Source organism: Vulpes lagopus, chromosome 3 (genome assembly GCF_018345385.1).
Source record: "Vulpes lagopus strain Blue_001 chromosome 3, ASM1834538v1, whole genome shotgun sequence".
In the NCBI taxonomy this organism is placed as follows: domain Eukaryota; kingdom Metazoa; phylum Chordata; class Mammalia; order Carnivora; family Canidae; genus Vulpes; species Vulpes lagopus.
In genome coordinates, this window is record NC_054826.1 from 66,704,238 (window position 1) to 66,727,956 (window position 23,719).

Below are 23,719 nucleotides of genomic sequence, written 5' to 3' on the forward strand. Positions count from 1 at the left end.
AGGCAGCCTATTTTATTTAAGTAACTTTCACTGAACTTAAAGCAATGAGAGAGTTTTCTTGCAGGCTCTAGATTATTTATAATAAACTCCACAGAATTCAAAGATGTAGTCCTGTTACTCTGTCACTTTTAGAAAAAGGATCTCATTCTTGCTTTCAGTACATACCACATATAAACTTGGGGGTTGGGAAAGGGCATGACCTTTAAAATTAACTGGCTGATCCACTGAGGATTCTGTGGAATGTGAAGGGATAAGGGTTGAGCGAACAGGACAGGATGAATGAGCCAGAGGAAGAGGGAAGAAAGACATAGTAGAAAACAGATGGTCAGGTTTTTTTCAACTGCAGTCCTCCAAACACATAAACCCGAAAGCCACACATACGTACATTTCTGGAGTTTTGATCCCATTCTCAAAAGCCAGGTCCCGGTAAGCTTTGCAGGCCATCAGTATGCTTTCTGTCCCCCCAGAGGTCACCTGTAAGAAAGAAGAGACGCCATTCATGGAGTGGAGTGAGGAGCAGCTATCAGCATGCATGTCCCACCTTCATCTTGATGTCTGATGCAGCAGATAAGGTCTGGGATGCCCTCTGAAGAGCAGACACTGCTGTGTCTTCCGGAAGGAAATGTGGCTTTATCAGCTAAGCCCAATCTTGGTTCGGAAGAGTAAAAACTACAAAATAAGACTGAGCAGAATCATAACACCATATGGAAAAATGCACCATCTCCCCAGATGTCAGCAGTGCATGGTCGGTTTACACTTCTGCTACTCGTCCAGCTGCAGGTAGGATAGAGCATTTTACACCCCCAACAGCATCAGGATTACAGACTTTGATTTAAATTTCCAATGCTCACTGCAGAATGAAGTCGCAAAGTCACAATTCTAGTAAACTACACGATAGCTCAGAAGACCAAGAAGAGAACATTCCAAAGTGAACTGTGGTTTTGACAAGTTTGAATGAGAAAAGCAGAAGCCTCTACTTAGAAGTCTGTTACCTTACTTAACTGAAATCAAAACAAAAATCCTAGCATTTTTAAATGGAGTAAAATGTCTTCCTAAAGCTAGGCCTAGCCCCTGTTATAGGTGAATTTCTTTATCAGGGTTGAAACCTAAATACCCAAAGGTCATTTCACATGCCTGACTTCCTTCACTGGACTACAAACCCATGAAAGTGGGGACCAATCCGTTCATGACAATATTCCAAGCATTAGCCTAAAGGTTGACACCTAACAGAACCTCAGCTAACATTTCTCAAAGCCTGATTTGACTCTCCGTAAACCATGACCAACACAGGCACATCATACCCATTGGGCTACCTTTTGATGACATCTAATAATGAATCCTTTTAGGGGCACCTGGGTGGCTCAATCGGTTAAGCAACCAACTTGACCTCAGCTCAGGTCATGATCTCAGGGTTGTGAGATTGAGCCTGCATTGGGCTCTGAGCTCAGCATGAGTCTCCTTGAGATTGTCTCTCTCAAGTGAAAAAATAAATCTTTAAAAAAAAAAAAAAAAGAAAGAAGACATCATTTCAGAACAAACCAAAAAAGCCACAGCACTGAGCTAGGTAGCCATTTTCTGAGATTTCTCATCTCCGAAGATTCATGTAAGTTTAGATAACATTCTCATTGTACAGGTGAGAAAACTGAGCCCCTAAGAAGACTAAAATAATTCACCCAATGCCATCCCTTAGTATCTGTTGGTAAAAAGCAAAACTCTCTACATTTGTGTATTTAGTGGAGCTTAACATGAGATGGAATGAGAGAGGGGGATTTCTGGAATTTCCTATGATACCCACATAGAGGACAAACACCATTGGCTACAAAATCCCAGAGGTCAGGAGTTACACGGAAGATTACTGAGAGAAGTTAGTCATGCTGTGATTCAGGAAGTCTTCAGGAAACACATGACCATCACCCACAAGTTAATACTCTGAACTTGGGCACAGGACGCCTGTTTGTAGTCTCTGCACTTTTATGCTGGAGAAGATGAAAATGCTTATAGTGGAGGTCAGCTCTGAGAATCAGCAGCTTGCCCTGTGGTCTAGCATAAAACCTCAGACTGTCACATGAGGAGCCAAACAAGTGTGAAGCAAGTCAGAAAAGGACCAGCAACGTCCAAGTCTCCAGTGCGTCAGCCTCTAGGTCCAGTAATGACCTAAGCAAAAGGATTTCCAAACCCCTAGTCACTCAGCACACACGCCCTATTTCTAGTCCAATAACTAATCAAATCCACATCATTATTTGTTAGGTAAACAGCAGTGTACTTTTGACTGTAAAAGCAGGAATACCTCAATTTTTATTTTTATTTCCGATCCCCAAATTCTGTGTTTAGACGTGCTGCTAACCTCCCCCATGGCCCTCCACCTTCTGAGCCCAGAGAAAAATGGAAATAAATCAGAAGGTGAGAGCTTCAGTATGTACTTGGTACATTAGTCAGCTTCTTCTGACATTTAGAAAAAACTCTTGCTATAATATAAGTATGTCAGAGAACAAGAGTAGAACACGGCTGTTTGGAGAATTTTCTTTCAGATGCTGTTTGGACCCTTTGTACAAGCCAAGACTGTTCCCCGTGACAAGAGAAGTTCTTTCAGTATATGAAATCACCTCTCATCCATTCTGAGGCAACTGAAGTTAGTAGCAGGAAAGAGAGTTTAGAACAAAGAACCAGAAGAGTACAAGACCTTAGCTAGGAATATGCTGCAGCCCACCCAGCCATGTGGCTCTGTCCTATTTCCCACCTCTGAACTCTGAACATTTTTCACCAGAAGCAGCACATCAAGACAGAGAGAGAGAGATGGAAGAGAGAAAGACTGAGAAGAGTGAGAGAAACAGAAACACAAATTATCCAGAGGTAATTAAATATCTTGCGAAAGTCAAAGTATTACTAAAGACTAGGGAACTCACACTCCATCCTTCTCCCAACCCCTGACACAACTACTAAGAGAAATTGTACCGGGAGAGGCACTGTTTAACTGTAGCAATGCAAAAACACCCCTAGGTTGGACTTTGGCATTAAGATGGGAAACTGAACCTACCTTGCAGCTACCTTCTCTCCCCCCATACTTAAAAAAAGGAAGAAACACAATTGCAGAAACCTGCAGTAATAGCCACCAAACAAGTGAACAGAGAAAATCTGATGCAGCAAACCTCAAATACTGGCAATAAAAAAAGAGACAAGTTTCTAAAGCAGTGGAGAGCAAAACACAGGTTCTAATCCCTCCTTTAAGCCCTGAAAATTGTCTGGCGAGCCAGCAAAACCCTGAAGATTCTCATTAATATGCCCCAAATCTTCAGAGAAGCTAGTGGAGGAGGTTCCTTATCTTCCAATCAGTGAATGGGAGGCAAGGCGGCTAGGGAGAAACAAGCAAAACGGGGAGAGAGAACATTGGGATGGACCCCTTCAAAGTGAAGGCTTCAGGGATACAGGATGGGTTAAAGACCTAAAGCCCAAAGGGTATTACTATCTTCCAATAAGGCGGAGTGAACCCTCAGAGACAATCTTTAACAAAATCCCAGAAGAGACCCAGATGTTCTAGTGTAGGTGGAACCAAGTGGCCCTCAACCAAATGCCCTGATGAGAAATCAGCCAGCACGTGTCAGAACAAAACAGGATTTTCTGATGGCATGAGCCATAATGAAAGAAAATGGCATGGTAACTGCGCAAACACAGAGAAAGAAAAGAAAAAAGCAGCATGCAAAATAAAAGCCTAACTCAAAAGACAAGAGTCTGAGGAGGGGAAGGGAACTCCTCACTGCTGTTTGTCACTACAGGACAACATGATAAGACCACGAATTCAAGAAAACAAGGGCTGAGAGACTGGACACCAAAACAAAAGAATGACACCGCAGGCCTTAAACAGAGTACCCAATGACCCTAACACAGGATTAGTAAGGACACAAGGAACAGAATAAACACTGCCAAGAATAAAGATCAGGAGGACTTAGAGGAGAGGTTTCAGGCAAGTTTAGTGAATCCAAGGGCAACTGGGTGGCTCCATGGTTGAGTGTCTGCCTTCAGCTCAGGTCATGATCCCGGGGTCCTGGGATCAAGTCCCACATTACGCAGGCAGCCTGCTTCTCCCTCTGCCTGTGTCTCTGCCTCTTTCTCTGTGTCTCTCATGAATAAATAAATAAAATCTTTTTTAAAAAAGTTTAGCGAACCCAGATTAAAAAAACTGAAAGGGGACTGCCACTCCATACCTGGAGAGCTGTGTCCATCTGGCTAGACACAGAAAACCAAACAGTGTTCAAAGAAGGACGGGCATGGTTGCAAATCTGTGAAATCATATTCTCTAAGAATAGCTGAGTAGCCTACGAAAAAAGTGAGGAAGAGAAGATCCAGAAGGAAAGAAGAATAAAGTGGACAAAGGTCACATGGAAAAAAAAAATCACAGAACTCCTATTTCCAGCAATATAGATTATACAGCTTGGGCAGCCTGCCCTCCCATGGGAAACTAAAAAGCCTCATAAAACATTTTTTTTTTTTTACATCTACCACTGAGTGAACTAAAGGAATATACTGAACCCAAACAAAGCTAAATCAAGAATCTTACCATATAACTGAGAGCCAAAGCTGGTTTCAACTTTGAGGGTTGCTGCCAACCTCTAGGGAATACCAACTCCCATTGTGACAAATGAACAGGAGGTAAATTTAGGGTCTTCCTAAGGTAAGGAGTCTAATAGGAGACAGCTGGAGAACTTGGGATCTACACCCTATTCTCAGGGGAACAAGAAATAAACTACTGGTGTAGAAGAAGACAGCAAGAAAAACTGCTTTCTCAATCCAGATGTTCAGATAAAGAAAAATAAGAATCTCTCAAGAATAGATCACAAGACAGCTTTCACATAGGTCTGCGCTGAACTCCTACTACCTCTGTAGTACGAGAAACAGCAAGCTGAGCATCAGACTCAAATAGGTTCCAGCATGACAGCACCTCCCAGCAAGTCTTTGGCAACTGGCAGAAGTCATTAATATCTCTGCAAGAACTTAACTTCCATCTTGGCCTCAAAGATAAGTCCCAGGAAGATAAGTGGCTCACAGTAAAAAAAAAAAAAAAAAAAAAAGTCAAATATAAGGACACGAGACAACAGGAGAGAAACCAGCAGATACAGACACACAAGGCTCATGAGTAATGGAATTATCCGACACACAATATAAAATAATTACATGCAATATATTTAAATAAGCAAAACATAAGCCAAAGAAAGGAACAATGAACCACCATGCAGTGACACCTGGCTGGCTCAGTCCATAAGCCCCATGTTAGGCATAAACCTTACTTTAATAAGAATATTATTATTATTCATAATAATAAAATAATAACTTGAGCAAAAGCCTAGTCTAAAAAAAAAAAAAAGAACCACTATGCAGATTAAAACAAAATTCTCAAAAATGAAGAATACAGTAAATAAAATTAAAAAACCCGATGGAGCAACTGAAGTACAGAGGCGACAAAGCTAAAGAGGGAATCCATGAAACCCCTGTACTTATCTCTCAGCTCCAATAATGATCACCTCACAGCCCATCTTTCCTCTACCCACAAATGCTCTGGATGCCACTGCTACTGAGAATACCAGCTTTTTTTCTTTTTTTTTTTTAAGATTTTATTTATTTATTCATGAGAGACAGAGAGAGAGAGGCAGAGACACAGACAGAGGGAGAAGCAGGCTCCATGTAGGGAACCTGAGGTAGGTGCTAATTTGAGCAACAGAGTAGCAGGTACAATGGATTGAAGCACGTGGAATATTCTGGAATTTTCCACCTCACTGTTGACTGACATTTGAATTACTTCCAGTTTTCAACATCATGGGCAATGCTGCTATGAATATCCATCTATCCTAATACACACACACACACCAGTTTTTCTAGGGTATACCCTGAGTAGTGAAATTTCAGGGTCATGAGATACATATATATAACTTCAACTTCACTAGATGAGACCAAACTGTTCTGGGATTGCTTAACTGATGGTCTCTTAAAAGCTCAGAGTCTATGGCATAGGAGAATACCTACATACTCTAAGTCTACTGGATGCATCAAAGAGGGAGGGGGAGAAAGAAAGGAGCAGACACAGTAGATGTACAAAATATTTACAGTTACTGAATCCAGGGTGTTCTGTATTCTAGCAACTTCATGTTGAACGTTTTTCAAAATACAAAACTGACAAGAAAAAAGATCTTAAAAAATATACGGTAAAATATTGATGCTGTAAAAATGACAAAAGGTGGCACTTGTGTGGCTCAGTTGGTTAAGCAACTGCCTTCAGCTCAGGTCATGATCTCAGAATCCTGGGATGGAGCCCCGCATCAGGCTCCCTGCTCAGTGGGGAGTCTACTTCTCCCTCTCCCTCTGCTCCTCCCTCTCCCTCCCAGCTCATGCTCCTTCTTTCAAATAAATAAAGAAAACCTTAAAAAATAAAATAACTTAAAAATGACAACAGTTAACATTTTTATATTCTCTTAATCTAAACCTTCCTAGCAATAATCACATATTACTTGTATAACAAATTGTTTTCAACAAACTCTTCTATTTTAAGATAAAGATATGAGGTTATTAGAGGCCACCTGCATATACTTACACACCCACAGGAGTCCGGCCCCCCATTAAACAGGGAACAAGCTATCCTCACGATCTCTGCCTCAATCTTGCGCAGTCCTGGGAAGATATCTGGGTGCAATGGATTGCTCCAGGCAAAATCTCCATAAGCCTGCAATGAAATGCAAGCAGATACGAAGTAGGATGAATACATAGTAGGGACAAATAATCATGCATGAGACAAAAGTTTCTAGGTATCAGGCACAACACTAGAAACCGGAAAAATGGTAAGATATGGTTCCCACTGTAAAGAAGATCAAATTACAGTGGAGAAGGACACACAAATAAGTTATTTTACAGTGTGGTAAGAGAGGAAGTATAAATGTGGTTACAAGCACATACAAAAACACCAAATGGACCCAGTTTGCAATCTTAGCTTTGACTATTACTTCTCACTGTGTAATCTCAGGTCAAATAACCTCTCTGAGGTTCAGTGTCCTCGTGTGCTCAAAGGATAATCAGGGTACTTACCTGATAGGGTTCTAGCCCTAAGTAAATAACAGAAGGCATGCAAAGCCCTTAGGGGAGCATCTGGCACAAAGCAGCTATTGTTCTAAGTGCGATATCAGAAGTACACAACTGAACAAACACCCAAGTGCTCTGAGATGTCTGCACAGCTAAACGTTGAGAGAGCAATAAGAATTTGTCATTTAGAAGATCTGGAATGAAGGAGGGGGAAAAAAACGTGGCAAGAGAGAGGTACACTCAGTGAAGAGAAAAGGTGGAAGTGTTTACATGGGAAAGTAACAGAGGTGGTTGAAAAACACAGGTAGGAGCTGTCTCATGATTGAGCTTGCATCTTGTGCTAGGTAAGCAGCGTGGGTTTTATCCTGTAGACAGTGGGAAGCCACTGAAAGATTTTTAAGCAGCAAAGTATGATCAGAGCATTATATGAAGATATAGCTGAGCCAAACCTGTAACATTAATAAGGTATGGGCAGTTTTATAGTTACACAGAGACCTTGGAGACTGTAAGTCTAGTGCCAATTTTATATGACAAAGTGGGGTTTAAGAAATAAATTTGATTAGCAAAGGAAGAAGCTATAGGCAACTCTAAAGTCAACAACAAAAAATAATAATAAAAAAAAATAAAGCCAACAAAACACAAGAATTATTTCAATTGTAAGTGAGCCAACTGCTCATCTCAGATCATTTGACCTGAGACTCGGGTAGTACAGGAAATGATGACCAAGGATCTGTTCCTCATCATTTCTCATCAAACAAAGTATGTCTTGTCATTAATAACCTCCAATGAAAAAAAAAAGCCTCAAATGATGGGGGACTGACTACCTTCCCTAGTAATCTGCCTTATACCCAGAGCACCTGGGTGAAGTCTGAAACATAAGTAATATTGTACTTTTTTACGGACCACAGATGTCTCTACATATTTATCTACATGTAGGTAAAGAAAAACTTTCTAAACTTCTTTTTCACAGTAAACTTTCCTTAAGTAATTTTTTAAATTACAAATGTGAGGAGAAAAAAATGAGGCAGCATAAATGTCAGAGACCACATACACTCCCTTGGAGTGCTGGCACTCACCTTCACGAGGAGTTCGGTGAGCTCCTCCGCCCCACTGTATACTGCTCCAGACGCTTTGCCTTCCTGCCAGAAGATGTCTGTAGAGAAAGTTAAGACCATTGAGTCAGTAAGCAGGAACTTCCCAAAGTACGACGAAACACTTCTGGGTACAAAAGAAAAAAAATCGAGTGGAAACCCAAAGGTCTTTTTATATTAAATTAAAAAAAGAATTCCAATAAAGACCTACCATAGCAAAATAAAGATGAAAGATCTTCTATTACTATCAACAACAGTGTAAAAAGATATTAACAGCATCCAGGTATAATAAAATTCAATAATGATGTTGTCATCATCCCCAACTGGGGATGTCATCATCCCCAATTGCCTTCTACCAGTAGAAAATTGTTCCTTTACCTATACTCATTTTCTGGTCTCTGTAGAGCTAACTTGATTTTTTTTTTTTTTTTTTTGCAACAGCTTCCTTCTTCTCCCTTTCCTATCTAGTCAAAGGAAGTGTGTGAACTGTTATGAGCAGAGTTGGCAAGGAAGAGCAAGGCCAAGTGTGAAATTTCAGTACACTATCATCAGAGTTGGAGCCAGGGAACTGAATCCCTGACCAAACCACAATGATGTAAGTACCATCAGCACCCTGGTTTCAGCGGACCTGCCCCCACACAGGACCCTAGAAACCCAACCATAATTTCCTATCTGAGGTGCTTCTCCAAAGACAGTCTACGTTGTATCAACACATCTGATCAGGTATCTCAGGTCCTTTTGCCACAACATGGCTGTGCCCTCCTGAGAGTGGGCAGTGACAAAGCTATTACAGATATATTAACAGGAAACTGTGGCCACGGGCTCTACAAAGGCAAGATCTTCAGCTCCAACAAGAGAGCAGAGGACTGAGTAGTGAACATCCAGACAGGCCCCTCATCCTCCAGCAATCTGCCAAGGTCTGGCTTGCGGCCAGTAGGACTTTCTTTTTTTTTTTTTTTCCAGTAGGACTTTCTTTCCTTAGAGGACACTGAACTGTAACAGGCATTTCTTTGGACAAGAGGCCCCCAGCCTCTCAAAAAACAGAATACATGGTTTCATTTCCTGTTGTTTTACTGGTGCTATTGACAATGACTTGAAAAAGGAAGGGAATATGGTGGCGGCAATGTGCCCTCACAATCATGGAAATCTTTAACATCCAAGTGTCAGAGGGCTGATCCCTGCTTTATATCCCCCAAAATCCTGGACTGCGGCTAATTTTGTACCATCCAATGTCAAAATCTCAACACTCATCAATTAGAAATTTTTAAGTGTATTTGTTGAAATGCAATGTGGTATCCTGGACTGAAGCCTGGAACAGAAAAAAGGACAGTAGTGGAAAAACTGGTGAAATAGGAATAGAATTTGTAGTTTAGTCAAGTACTGTTTCAACAAATGCATCATCATCACTTTAGATGTTAACATCAGGAGAAGCCATAAATTCTCTACAAATTCTCTATAAATCTAAAATTATGACAAACTAAAAAGCCTATTTCCTAAAAGTATTTGCAATATGATTTTAATCTGTAACAAACCTGTGTTTTTCTAAATAGTCAGCACTTATCCGAGCACTTACTATATGCCAGGTATTATACATTTATATGTACGACCTAATTTAATCTCTGTAATCTTTTCAATTAAGTTATATCATTATCCCCCCCATCGTAGAAAGACAGAAACCGAGACATAGCTTAAGTAATTCACCCCAAGGTCACACTTTAAGTGGTGCAACCAGGATGTGAATCCAGTCTGATTCCATGGGCTACATTCTTTTTTAAAGATTTATTTTTGGGGGCAGCCTGGGTGGCTCAGTGGTTTAGCATCACCTTCGGCCCAGGGCGTGATCCTGGAGTCCTGAGACCGAGTCCCACGTCAGGCTCCCGGCATGGAGCCTGCTTCTCCCTCTGCCTGTGTCTCTGTCCCTCTCTCTCTCAATGTCTCTCATGAATAAATGGGTTGAATCTTAAAAAAATAAAAATAAATATAAAAAATAAAAATAAAAATAATAAAAGATTTATTTTTTTATTTTTAAGTAATCTCCATACCCAATGTAGGACCTGAATTTACAACCCTGAGATCAAGAGTCACATGTTCCTCCGACTGAGCCAGCCAGGGCTACACTCTTAAACATTAAACTGGCTGGTATATTTACCTTCCCTTAAGTGTTCATGCATATGTATGTGTGTGTACATGTGTGTGTTTATGACACAAAAAAAACACTATTAAAATTCTGACTTAAATATGATTTTTATATTAAGAAATTCAGTCTCTGAAAGAGGATGAATATAGAAGTTCCATGGATGAAGCATTCTTAACCTAACAACATTCAACGATGACCAAACCAGCCACGTCAAGAAAGCAAGCAGCCTGTGTTTGCCTAGAATCATACCCATAGAGCTGTATTCCTTGAGCTTCTCCAGAACTGCAGATGCACTCAGACCTTGAGAGGGCAGAGCTTTCACATACTCTTTGTCCACTTTCAGGAATGACATGTTCTTGCTAATATCATCCTTGGTCTTGTTCACCTTATCTTGGATCTGCAAAGGTAAGAACGTTAAAACATTAACAGGAGATGGAAGAACACAGACCAGGGAGCAGAAGAACTAGGTACGACTCCAAGTCAAGTGCTCAAGGCTGGGCGCCACACCCGTGCTACAGAGAGCGGATGGTAGTTTTTCTTTAAAGAGATGGGGTGACGTTTTGGCCGCTCAGCTATTTTTTGGCACGGGCAGCAATCTCTTAGAAGTCTGAAAAGTCAACACTCTCTCTGAAAGTCGAAGATGTGTTCAATTTCCCCCGTCCCTTTCCCCTGCCATGCTGACATTGCCCCTGCTGTACTGGGTCTGCAGGTACCAAGTGTCAGCACCTCTCTGAGCACAGTATTTGGACCTTGTTCCTGTCCTGGCAGCAGCCACAGATGGTGTGCTAAAGAAACACAGGTGGAGCCAGGAGTCATAGCCAGAAAACAGGCCAAGCAGCAGTAGGAGGGATACAGGTGATAAGCTCCATCACCAGACATGCACAGAGCACTCCCAGAATGTGGACGCCCTGCACAACTCTCCACCTGCGAGCATGAGACATCCCGGGGGTGCCGGGGACACCACATGCTACCTCCTCAGGGTGTCCCCTGCCTATACTCCTTGACCTTTAAGTGCCAAGGGGAGCAATGGTTGTTTCTGCTACAGTTTATCAACTTTGGCCATTTGTACTTCACCCTCATCCTCACTGTTGCAGCATCTGGGCCGCGTGCCTTCCCTCCCTAGTTGCTGAACTACCCCCGTGGGCCAGGGACACACAGCAAACAAAACACACTAGACAGAAAAAAAATAAAATAAAATTTAAAAAAAAAAAAAAACACACTAGACAGTACTCTGTGGTACTGGCAAGGGTGGCAGGACTTGTCACCTGTCTCCCTGGGCAGTATGAGTGAGAACAACTCCAATTCTCATGATGCATATTTTTAGCAGCAGAGACAGAAAATGAAAGTCAGGTAATGGAGAGTGCTGGAGGTACAGAGTAGAGTTTAAAAACACAACAGACCCGAGGAGGGGCTGCGATCCCTGCTCAGGCAGTGCCAGGGGCGGTGGGGTAGGTGCGGAAGAGTTGGCTACAGGTCACAATCTGTGTGCATTACAGCGAGACGGTGTCAGCGATCCATGTGAAAAGTTTGAGGCCCAATCTGACCCCAGACATTTCGACTTTCCCATCTCTAGCTGTGGAGGATGAGAACACAAGAGGGCCCTCCCAGATGCGGCCCTCAGCGAAACGGCAGGGCAAGCCGCGCCTGCGAAACATGCCCGCGACAGTCCAACGGGCAGGCAGCGGCAGGCAGCACAGGCCGCACTCCCAGGGCCGGGCTGAGGCATGTGATGGGCATGAAAGTATTTTTAAGGTTGTACAGGAAGGGCTATGCTGCACAAATGGTGAGCTCGCCATGGGAACAAACCATGGAAGCCGAGCTTCCATGCAAAGACTGTGATGCTGCAATAAATAAAAAAGACACCAAATGATAATGAGCCGTATTAGAAAGCACAGCAGGTACCTTTCCCCTAATTCCTGCCTCAGAGCCTCTATCACATTTTAATTTCTTCACAGCAACTTCTGCAAAATGAAATTCTTACGTATTTGTTCACTTATCTATTTTCTGTTTTTCCTGTGAAATGTAAGCTCCACAGAGCAGGGACTCACTCGGTGAGCATACCTGACGCCAAGTGCATGCCCACTAACCATGTGCTGAGTAAGTGTATGTAAGGAAACAGATGACACAGAGGCATACGCACTCACTCAACACAAAGAACTTGTCTCTGAGCCTCAAAATCTGCTTCTAAAAAATGAAAGGTGGTTATATAGTTCCTAAGTGCCTTCTAATTCTGTTATTTTATAAATTTAAGAATGGGTTCCAGAACCCTGGCATTTATTTGTCTCAAAATCTGAAACTGAAGGGGAAATGTGTGAAGAAAAAGAGCAGAAAAATACAGTGCATGAGAAGGGGAAATACTAGTATCCTCTGAGACCCAGTCCACCATCTACACCTGCCCTCTCCCTACCCGTTAACTCTAGAATGACTCAAGGAGATTCCATTTTAGGGCTTAAGATGATTGAGGGTCAAATCAAAGCCTATCTATTCCCATTCCCCTTTTATAACCCAATAACTACTTCTACTTCCCTACGGGAAATGAACCTAAAAAGAAATCCATAGTTATGGGAGAGTTAGCCCAGGAGTCTGAATGGATTTTGATCAAAGGCTAAAGATGACTGACATCTCTTCTGGTCTGGGCAGGAAAGGGGAAAAGGGAAAGGGAATTGAAAGCCAAAAGTGAAAGAACACTTGAAGGACAACTGAGGGGCAGGCAGGGCACTGAGGGAGATGAGGACATCAGGACTCTTGCACCTTCCTTAGAGCTTGCATGGGACCTGCCCTGGTTATCTTCATCTGTGATAAAGGACCGATGGGAAGGGTACAGAGGTGACTGTCTTGTCCTCAGCATGGGTGAGGGGACAGAGGACACAGTGAAGGGAACACAGCATGCTGCAGACAGGTACAAAGAGCAAGAGAACAGTGCTCACTGTGTTTCTAAACACGGGATCCTAAAACTACAGCCAAAATCTGGCCACTGCCTGTTTTGTAAAGGAGATTTCAATGAACACAGCCAGGCTCATCCCTTTACCTATCTATCGCCCTGTGCTGTTTTCCCGCTCCAGGGGGCACAGACTTGAAGACTTCTGACAGACAGAGGATGGCTTGCAAAGCCTAGAATGTTTCCTATCTGGTCCTTCACAGAGAAAGTCTGCCAACCACATTAAGTGCCCAATCCCCAGACACATATCTCGAGTCAATGCAGACAAATGTTGCTCTGAAGAATCATGCCACTTCAATCAGGTTTTCTAATCTCAACTTCTTCCTTAACAGACTGTCACCTTTCTTCTTTGGTCAAATATGTTGGAGATAGGTTTGAGTTTCTTAATCTTGGCACTTTCTACATTTTGAACCAGATCATTCTTAGCCGGGCCCTGTAGGATGTTTAGTAGCACCCCATCCTCAATCCACTAAATGCCAAAAGCACCCCCCTCCAGTTGTGATAACCAAAAGTGTCCTCAAACACTGTCAGATGTTCCTGGGAAGTGAGGAACAAAAATCACCCCTTGCCCTTAGGAATTTGCGCTAGGTTTAATAAAAAGAAAGAGGTCATGATCATGGGGATGGTGGTAAGGAAGGAAGATCTACAGATTCCACTTACCTTGCGACCAATAATAGGCATCTTCCTGATGAGCTTAAAACATCTCTTTTTAAACCTAGACCATAAACCTAAAAGAAATAAAGAGTTCTGTTATCCAAATAAATTCCCATGGATATGAGCTACTACCATAATGTAAGAACTACTCAATGTGCCTTCTGCAATCTCACCTGCCTTCTAATGGCAAAGGTAGTGTCTTACTGATAAAAACAAAACAAAACAAAACAACAAACAAACAAACTTGAAATTTAAATTGTCAAGTAAGGAATATATTTACACGGCTCAAAAATGTTTAAAAATTGGTGCGCCTGGGTAGTTCAGTCAGTTAGGCATCTGATTCCTGGTTTGGCTCTGATCAAGATTTCAGGGTTGAGATCGAGCCCCATGTCACTCCACACTCAGCACAGAGTCTGCTTCAGATTTTCTCTCCCTCCTCCTCTGTTTCTCCCCCTGCTCATGCTGTCTAAAATAAATAGAATCTTTGAAAAAAAATTTTTAATTAACAAACACACAGAGTTATAAGTTTCTCTCTCATCTATTCCCCAGATTTTCATCCTACCCTCAGGTAAACACTATTACTATTCACTTCTAGAATACCTATCTAGAATTTCTTTATGCTTATACAAGCAATAATGAAGATAAACTTACTTGTCCCACCTTTTAAATAAAAGGTAGCATATTCTAACACTATACTAGATCTTGACTTTCTACTTAGGCATATTCTCTTAAAGCTCAGGGCTTCCTCATTCATTTTTTAAGAGTTTATTTATTTGAGAGACACAGGGAGCACAAGTGAGAGGAAGGGCAGAGGGAGAGGAAGAAGCAGACTCCCCACTGAGCAAGGAGCCCAATGTGGGATTGGATCCTGACTCTGGGATCATGACCTGAGCCAAAGGCAGATATTTAATTGACTGAGCCACACAGGTGCCCCCTCATTCATCTTTATAGCTCTCAAGTAGTCTATTATATGGATATATCATAACTGATTTAACCTGCCCCTTCCTGATGGACGCTTCGGTTATTTCTAGTAATTCCTATTACCAACAGCAGTGAATCAACAACCCTGCAGCATCTACCACACACCTGAGCGTGTACCTACAGCATGAATTCCCAGAAACAGAATGCTGGGTCAAATGACATGTATTTCAGAGCTGGTGACCTTCCCAAGGTTTCAGATGCCCAACACCTCTCTTCCTTCCCACAAAACAAATGACCAAGCCATGCTTTCCTTCAGGATCTATGCTCTAGTCTCTCATTCAACACACACCCTGACATTTCAACATCTTTTGGACTTCAAAAGGCTTTCAGTATCATGGACACCAATCAGACTCCTTTCTGTCAGGCAGTGCACAGGACAAATATGGAATCCTGTCTATTGCACTAATTATAAATACATGGCATCTAAATAGACCATCATAACATTTAATGAATTCACATTCTATACAGAAGGCACCACCAACCATCCAGAGGCAACTAAAGATCAAGCATCAGTAACTTGCAGAAGGCCACACAACACATCAGTGTCACAGCAGGGATTTCACTGAAGTCTTAATTTTCCTAGTCCTAGACCCCCGGGACTCTACGCTGCCTCAAATGCACAACAAGAATTATGTTATCTCAAATGAGTCTATAAGAAATCTAGACTTAACTTCTGCACAGGCAGGAAATGATTATGATCTTCTACTACATTTCTAGAAGATGTGGGCATTCTAACTTCCCTGGCCAGTGGAGCACTCTTCAACAAGCACAGACTGTCTGTGCCTCGTCAGCACTGATTATATGATGTCTTGCATCTTTATTAGTTGTTCTTGCTTGGGATCCAACCCTGCCTTTCCACCTCACCCATAGTGCCTACCTAAAGTCAACACTCCATAATGTCTGGGATAGGACCAGGTGACTGAGACCCGGACTGAGTAAGAAGACAAAGGGATTAAAATCATTTGTTTGTAGAACTGTTTGGTTTAAATTTTGGAGTATTTCCTTTCAGTCCTATGTTCCACACACTGAATCACACAGCTACAATCTTGTATTACGTACAATGCTGTCTTCTCGTCACAGCATTTTCTATGTTAAAATTTCTTCCTAAACAGAGTTTTAAATATTACCATAATAGTCCATCAAATGAGTATAACATAGTGCTAAATATTCAAGCTCCTTATTATTTGACCATTTCTAACAATGTTAAAGCTGTAAAGATTCAGAACAACTTCATAAGAGATGAAGTAATTAACTAATGAGGCAGAAAGAGGTTGAAAACTCAGTAAATGGAGTCACTTGTTCAGAAGTACAATAATGTGGCTAGGTGGAGGAGGATAGAATGGACAGTGTACAAGCTGCGAGATTAAACAAGACAGGGAAAAAGAAGAAAATCCAAAATCAGAGATAGAGAAATTAGAAATGAAAAGATCATGTGGTCATGAACTAAAAAGATGATCTCAAAAGTCAAAAGTCCCTAGAGGTACAGAAAGAAAAGAAATTACAATGTTACTGATAGTGTTTTGAGGTAATAAAATAGGAAATGCAGCGTGAGGACAATATATGGCTCTCTACAGTTTACAAATTCCTTTCGCACAAACGATACCTCTCGATACTTGTATTACCCTATGACTAAGTAAGGCGGGTGACACTTCTACCCATCTTACTATTAGGACACAGGCCAAGAGAGCTTAAGGGTGTTGCTCAAAGTGCCACAGCTAGAAACTGGGAGAATGTATCACCTCCTCCCACCACATAATGCTGATTTCTGTTCATGAACTATGAACAGTCCCACAGTTGAATCAACGTTGAGAAGTAATGACATGTGCTGATAATCGCAGATTGGAATTAAGGAAGAGATAACGTGGCGGACAGCTGCTGACCCCTGCCCATGCTCCCACCCTCATCTTCCTGCCCCTTCCAGTTTTTATCTGTCCCAGTGTCCATCCTGTGTTCTAGAATTATCCTCTCCTCGTAGAAGTGTATTCAGAGTTTGAAGATCAGCAAAATTTACCACTAGCCCAGACTTTGAGACTCCTGGGGCAATTTGCTAAAAACAACTCAATTGTTGAGTGATAAGTATAATACTTCTCTCTGAGAAAGGTAGTGAAAAAACAGCAATGCTATCAAAGTTATCTCCAATCTCTACATGGAAGACATTTTGATCTGTGTCTAAAATTCCAGTTAGAAGTTACAAAAAAAGTGTTGTGTGTATGTGTGTTAAACTGTAGGAAATTGCTGATATTCAAAAATTTTCACCTTCAAAAACACTCTGTATGGTTTGAGACTGGTTTCAGATATAGAAAAGAATACATATATGTAAATAGTGGTTGGCTGTAGGCAGCAAGAGTTTCATTTAGTTCTTATGGGTTACCTGTATTGCCTAATTTTTTGTAATGAACATGTACTATATTTGTAATAAGAAAAAATGTTATTAAAAAAGTCTTAAATAGCTCGGAGTTGGGCTTACAACAATTTACATGGCGCATACTTATAACACACACTGCTACTAGTAATTTTCTCATGGAATACTCAGAGGCCAGCATATTCTGTTTGGAACACTAAAAGCAGGTAGTACATACCAGGGCCTAAGGTGGTTGTGCTTCTACTACCAGGTGGGCAAAGTGCACACAGGCACCCCGGCCTGTAGAATTAAAGATGGAAGTTGATACTTAAAGCTATTATTAATCATAGCAAGGAAATAAAAATCTCAAGATCTGTAACCATGTGGGTTTTTACAAATGCACAACCTTAAAAGAAAAAGTACACAGAAGAAGCACTGGTGGGAGGGGCTAATGGAGAGTTATCATTCAATGGATACAGAGTTGCAGTGTACAATGCTGACAAAGTTCTAGAGGTGGATGGTAGGGATGGCTGTGCAGCAATGTGAATGTACTGAAAAAAGGGATAAGAGAGTCAATTTTATGTACATGTATTTTTATCACAATAAAAAATAAATAGAAAGAAAAGTCTATTTATCACTATTCCTTAGAGTCCTCTGGAGTAAGAGGACTCACCTGGAAGGACAACATGGTGGGCTTCCCAGGAAAGGACAAGCCTGAGCAGAAAGCTATGGGTTGTGTCCCTTTCCAAACCATGAAGCAGATGCAGCAGAAGAGTTAGTCACCAGAGTTTATGAGGAAAATCTTATGAGGACTAGGAGCAGAACTGAGGATTTTTACAGCTGGAGTAGACTCAAATTTACACAGGGCAATCAGGTCTCATTTCCAGTTTCATTAAGTGCAATGTTTACTGTGCCATAACTGCACAGTTCCTGGACCAGCTCAGGGCCTATCTGCAGGGTAAATAGATAAAACTGAATCTGGCTCCTAAGTTAACATTCCTTGGGGGAGAAGAAAAACAGAAACAATACAGGTAAAGAGCCCCTTCCAACAGATATTACCAGGGAAGCAACCAGTCATGGACATTTTAAACAAATGAGACAGGACAAGCAATTCTCTTCAATGTTACTGGTTTTTTATCCCAAGGAAGTTAACTCCAGTTCCCTCCACTAAGGGTGGCGAAGGAATGCAAAGCAGTATTATAAAACACCCACTGTCCTCCTTTACTTAGGAAGCACAACTTGCAGGGGAACACAACTCACAAGGAGGTTTGGCAGGGGAGGAAGGGTGGACAGGACCTTAGGAAGGATGGAGGATTTATAAACTCACCACCAAGAGACTTCTCACCTTCCTCTGCACTCCATGAGAGGTGGCCTTCCCTGCCACCCACATCAATTTGGCTCTCCGAGTCACTACCCAGGATGTGCAAAATGCTGTCTCCCAACATCAGAAGTACAATTCCAAGAGGACAGGGACCCTAGATGACTTGTGTAGATATCCCCAGAGCCCAGCACAGTGCTTGGCACACAGAAGATATCCACACAGTCACTGCATGAGTGCTGTTCCAATTTCACATAATCTGTATCAAAAGGATGGCCTAAAATGAAAATAATAAATTCCTGCTTGGGGAACTCCAGGAGATACAATTATGTTCCAGGCAAGAAATGAAAAATGAGAAAGGTTTTAAGCTATACTCTGAAATACCAGTGGACCCTTACAATGATGAATTTCTCAGGAGTTTTTATGCAAGCTGGAAATCCAGAAAAATCAAGAAGTAATAATAGTTACATTAAAGTTGTTATTATAACTTTATGTAGAGAGTCCTACTATAATTTTACAGTCAGAAGACAACTATTCCACTTCCCATTTAAATAGATTCTAAAAATCAGAACCAAACCAGAAGGCAAGAAGTTATTAGTCCAATCCATCAGCCATTCGTTCTAAAGCTGGTGAGACTCCACTATACCTGTCCAGAGGAAAGGAGGCAGTATACTTACTCTCTGGCTGGAAGACAAAATCGTACACCCAGACTATCAGCAGGGTGCAGAGGACACTCCAGGCAATCAGCTGCCAGGGTTCATACTTGGTGCAATGTCCATTTACATAATTCTTGGCCTTTGTAGAATACACTTCCAAAATCTCAAAGTAGGGCTCAAAAGCCTTCTAGAAATACAAGAGGGGGGGGGAAGAAAGAAAAACATTATATTCAGAGAGAGAGAAATCTGTTCTTCATTTGTTCCTCAGCTCTCATTTTTCAAGGGCAAGGCCATTCATGATCTGGCCCCACCTCAGCAGCAATAATCTTATCATCCTCTACAGTCCTCAAAGCTTCTGCTCCAGTCACCCCGGTGTGCACTGCCCCTTGCAAGTCAGGTGGACTTTGACAAGGTTTTTGATCTTCTGGCAAGTCTATAAAATAGAAGGTTCAGTTGGTTCATCATTTCAGCCTTGAAGCTTCACCATGAGTATACAGTACTCATCACCCCACTCTCTTAACTCAAGCGAGTCCATCTTTTCCTCCTTCTCTACTTTATTTGAATCTTTCCCATCCTCTAACTCAGGGGTCAGCAGATTGTTTCTGTAGAAGGCCAGAGAGGAAACAGTCCAGGTATTACAGGCCAGCTAGTCTCTGTTACAACTACTCAACTCTGCTGCTAGGGCACAAACGCTGCCACAGACAACGGGAAACCAATGACTACAGCAGTGTTCCAGCCAAAGTGAATTACAGATGCTAAAATTTGAACTGCATATAATTTCATACATCACAAAATATTCTTTTTATAAAAATAATTTTAAAAACATAAAATATCATTCTTAGCCGATGGGCTGTACCAAAACAGGCAGCAGGCCAGATTTGGTCCATGCACCAGTCTGCCAATCTCCGTTCTCGTGCCCAACTTGACTAAAAATCTCTGAGAGCCACAGATTATATCTTATCTCTCTGTATCACACAGTATCTGGCACAAGGAAGAAAAAAGTCCTCTCATCGGAAAATCTACCCGACTACCCTACTCATGAGAATTCATCTCTCCCATTAAACTCGCCTCAAGTATCTCCTTGTGCCACCACACACAGCCTATCACCAGTCAGCCTACTCATCTGTTTTTATCTTCTGCACTACGTGGTTGAGTCCTTGAACACTGATCAGACCTTAGTCACCATTTCAAGCCCCCACAGTGGCCAGTACAAAACAAGTTCATCTGATGGTAGTCTGTTCTTCACTCACTTCTTCAATGTTTACTAAGCGTCACCAGTGGTTAAGGCATTAGCCTGGGGGAGCCTTACAATAAACATCACAAGTTTTTGCCTTCACTGAGCTTACAATCTTATAGGAAAGGGGCAGGAGTGTGTGTGTATGTGTGTGTGCCTATGTGCACACCTGGGTGGCTCAGTTAAGGGTCTGCCTTTGGCTCAGGTCATTACCTTAGGGTCCTGGGATCAAGTTCCGCATCAGGTTCCCTGCTCTATGGGGAGCCTGCTTTATCCCTCTCCCTCTGTCCTCCATCCCCACCCCTGGCCCCTGCTCATGCTCTCTCTCTCTCTCTCAAAGTCTTTAAAAAAAAGGATTTAAGTAAAATGCTGACAGACCACTAAGGGAGGCCTATTTAATTCTAACCTGACAGAAGAAAGGGAAGATACAGTTAAAAGGGTAAAGGAACTATTGAAGAAAATTCTCTTGGCAGAAGTTAAAAGAAAAAAAAAAAGTCATACCAGGAAGAGAGAAAAGTAGCTGCAAATGCATAAGAAAGTCTAGAAATGGCAAAAATGTTCTGTGTAGTTAAGAGCAGCGATGACAACTGGGACCTTTCCATGTCATCAGTGCTAGATCCCCAGCACACAGAGAGCACTCCATGAACATTTGAACCGTGGCCAGCAGTACAAGCGTGACCAAGCGCAGGTGTGAACACAAGTCAAAGAACGGAGGCTGGCAGAAATACACTAGGTCCAGATTAAAAATGGTCTTAAAAAAAACATGGAGAGTGGGAATATAAATTGATAGGCACTTTTTGTAAAGCAATTTGTCAGTGTCTATTACATTTTTTAAATGTACATTCATTTGGACCCACATATTCCACTTTTTGGTATCTACATGCTTCAATGTGTATAGGCTCAAGGACATTCACTTCAGTATTCTTTGTAACAGTGAAATATAAATATCATAAATGCCCACTCATGGAGAAATGATTAGTCTATAATACACCCACTTTATGTATTCATACTACGTAGCATTTAAAAATATAAATAAATAAATAAATCTAAATGAACTACATAGACAAATTTCCAGAACATAATGTTGAGTGTAAAAAAAAAAAAAAGAAAAGAAAAGAAAAAAGAAAGAAGAAAGAAAAAGAAAAGGCAAAAACAACAGCAGCAAACAAAAGGCATGAGTTGTTAATCAGGAGAGTACTTTTTTTTTTTTTTTTTTAAGATAACTACATGGGAGATAAAGGGAAGGAAGACAGAGGTCAGAAACATAAATTTCAGTTAAGAGGACTGCTGAAACAGTCCAGAGGAGAAACAAACTAGGTTTGGCAGGATGACATGGGGACTGAAAAGCAGTACAGATTAAAAACCCTTTTTGGAAGCAGCACAAACGGGGTTTGCTAACTTCAGATACAGGAAGCATAGAGTAGGAAGAGGATAGGTAATTCCAAATGTTCAAGTTCAAATTTGAGAGAGTGGGTGAGTGGTGTCACCACTAACCACGGTAGACTAGAAGAGAAAGGGAAGCTGAAGAAGGTAAAGGAGATTTTGAGATATAGATGATACTGGTTTGAGTTATGCTGCTGTTAGATATCTACCTGCGGTGTTCCAGCAGGAGTGTGAAAGCTTAGGAGGACAGGTACTGAACAAATGTCTACTGAAAACACTTTTCTAACTTTAGCAATTAGGCTGCAGTATAAGGTCATTAACATCAGGCAAGTACTGGGTTCCCTAGAGGGCTATCCATGGAAACACAGCTTATTGCCCACCCCTCAAGGTTCTTGGCCATTCCCCAGAGCCCACTGTTGCTACCAACAACCTCAATCCTGCATGGGAGTGACAGTGCTGGTCAGAACCCAGGGAAGACCAGAGGAGTCTACCCATCATCAGACATGTTACATCATGATTGCCATCATTATAAAAAATCTTGTAGTGTTAAGACTATGATCAAACCAAATGGTTAAATTGCATATATAGGGTGCCTGGCTGGCTCAGTCAGCAGAGCATGTGACTCTTGATCTCAGGGTAGTGAGTTCAAGCCCCACACTGGGAATGAAGCCTGCTTTAAAAAAATAATAAATAAATAAATAAATAAATAAATAAATAAATAAATAGCGCATATGAATGGGATGACAGAAGAAATAATCATGCAGATTAGCTTTTCCTCTGGTGATACTAATTCCTAATTCACCCAGAAAATAAAGGTTACCTAGTTCAAAAGATGTCTGTAAATATTATCAACCTTTCGTACACGGGATAAAAAGTAATATAATTAGCATCCAGGAAAGAGCAAAGAATCAGCTAAATGCAAACTATGTCAATTTTTACACAGCCTATTATGACATAAAGGCATTTCTTGCTAACATTTATAAAATTTACTTTCAGCAAGAACATATTTTCTTGGTAATTGCTCTAAGATGATAATGGGAGTCCTTAAATTCCAAGCCCTTAAGTGTATCTCCTTAGGAAGAGATCTATGTCTGTATTCTCCTTCTCCAAAGACAGAATGACGTTGTCCTTGGATAGGTCCTAGCAAACTGTTTAAATAGACAACTAGCTGGTCACAGAAATTACATGTCCTGGCCTCAGCCCAAGGCCCTTCTGGTTACTACAAACAACCTAGGCTCTGTCCCCAATGAATAAGCACCTCACGGCACTAACACTCACTGCTTTATAGGGCTCTGTGGGCTAATCCACATTGTCTCCTTGGAAAAAAGAAGGAGGCAGCTCCTTGGGGCCTTGCACAGGGCACAAGCCCCAGGCTGGAGCCTGACGCAACACTGCAACCCCAGAGAAGCATATGATCCCAATGCTGAAGGGAACCCTAGAGATCAAGTCCATATTCTCACTTCACAAACAAAGGCCCACGGTGAGACAGTGCTCCTAAGCCCAGCCAAGACCCAGGGTTCCGTGTTTTTTCCATTCTTCATTCTAAGTGTCCACAGTTAGAGGATCACTTAACACATCACCATTCGGTGTCATCCTGAGTTTCCTTCTCACAATTTATGTTCTTGGCAGAATCTGTCCTGGATACATGTACAGATCAGAACAAACTTTAACAAACTATGTGACTACCGATATAAACACATCTAGACAGAAACAGCACAAGAACGTAATATAATTATAACTGCTATTTCCCACCATGTTTTCTTACTTACAGAAATACATTTTTTGGTCTATATATACCTGCATATGTATTAATAGTTACAATACTTAGGCTTTTATTTATTTCAATTTAATCTACATAATGTCTCAGGAAATAGAAGAACCATGAACAGTCGTCTATGAAGGCCACTAGCTTGTTGTGCCCCTCCAG

At 41.4% G+C, this 23,719-nt stretch overlaps 1 protein-coding gene across 2 annotated transcripts in view; it reads right to left on the reverse strand.

Annotated features, from left to right (window-relative positions):
- The window catches only part of SGPL1 (sphingosine-1-phosphate lyase 1), a 56,720-nt gene that overhangs the window by 10,856 nt on the left and 22,145 nt on the right, over window positions 1-23,719 (reverse strand). For both annotated transcript variants that reach the window (XM_041749812.1, XM_041749811.1), the window contains exons 3-8: window positions 19,197-19,362; window positions 13,886-13,953; window positions 10,537-10,684; window positions 8,136-8,212; window positions 6,578-6,706; window positions 386-474 (exon numbers count right to left, since the gene is read on the reverse strand). In XM_041749812.1, the coding sequence (XP_041605746.1) occupies window positions 386-474; window positions 6,578-6,706; window positions 8,136-8,212; window positions 10,537-10,684; window positions 13,886-13,953; window positions 19,197-19,362 (677 nt within the window). The remainder of the gene's footprint in view (window positions 1-385; window positions 475-6,577; window positions 6,707-8,135; window positions 8,213-10,536; window positions 10,685-13,885; window positions 13,954-19,196; window positions 19,363-23,719) is intronic.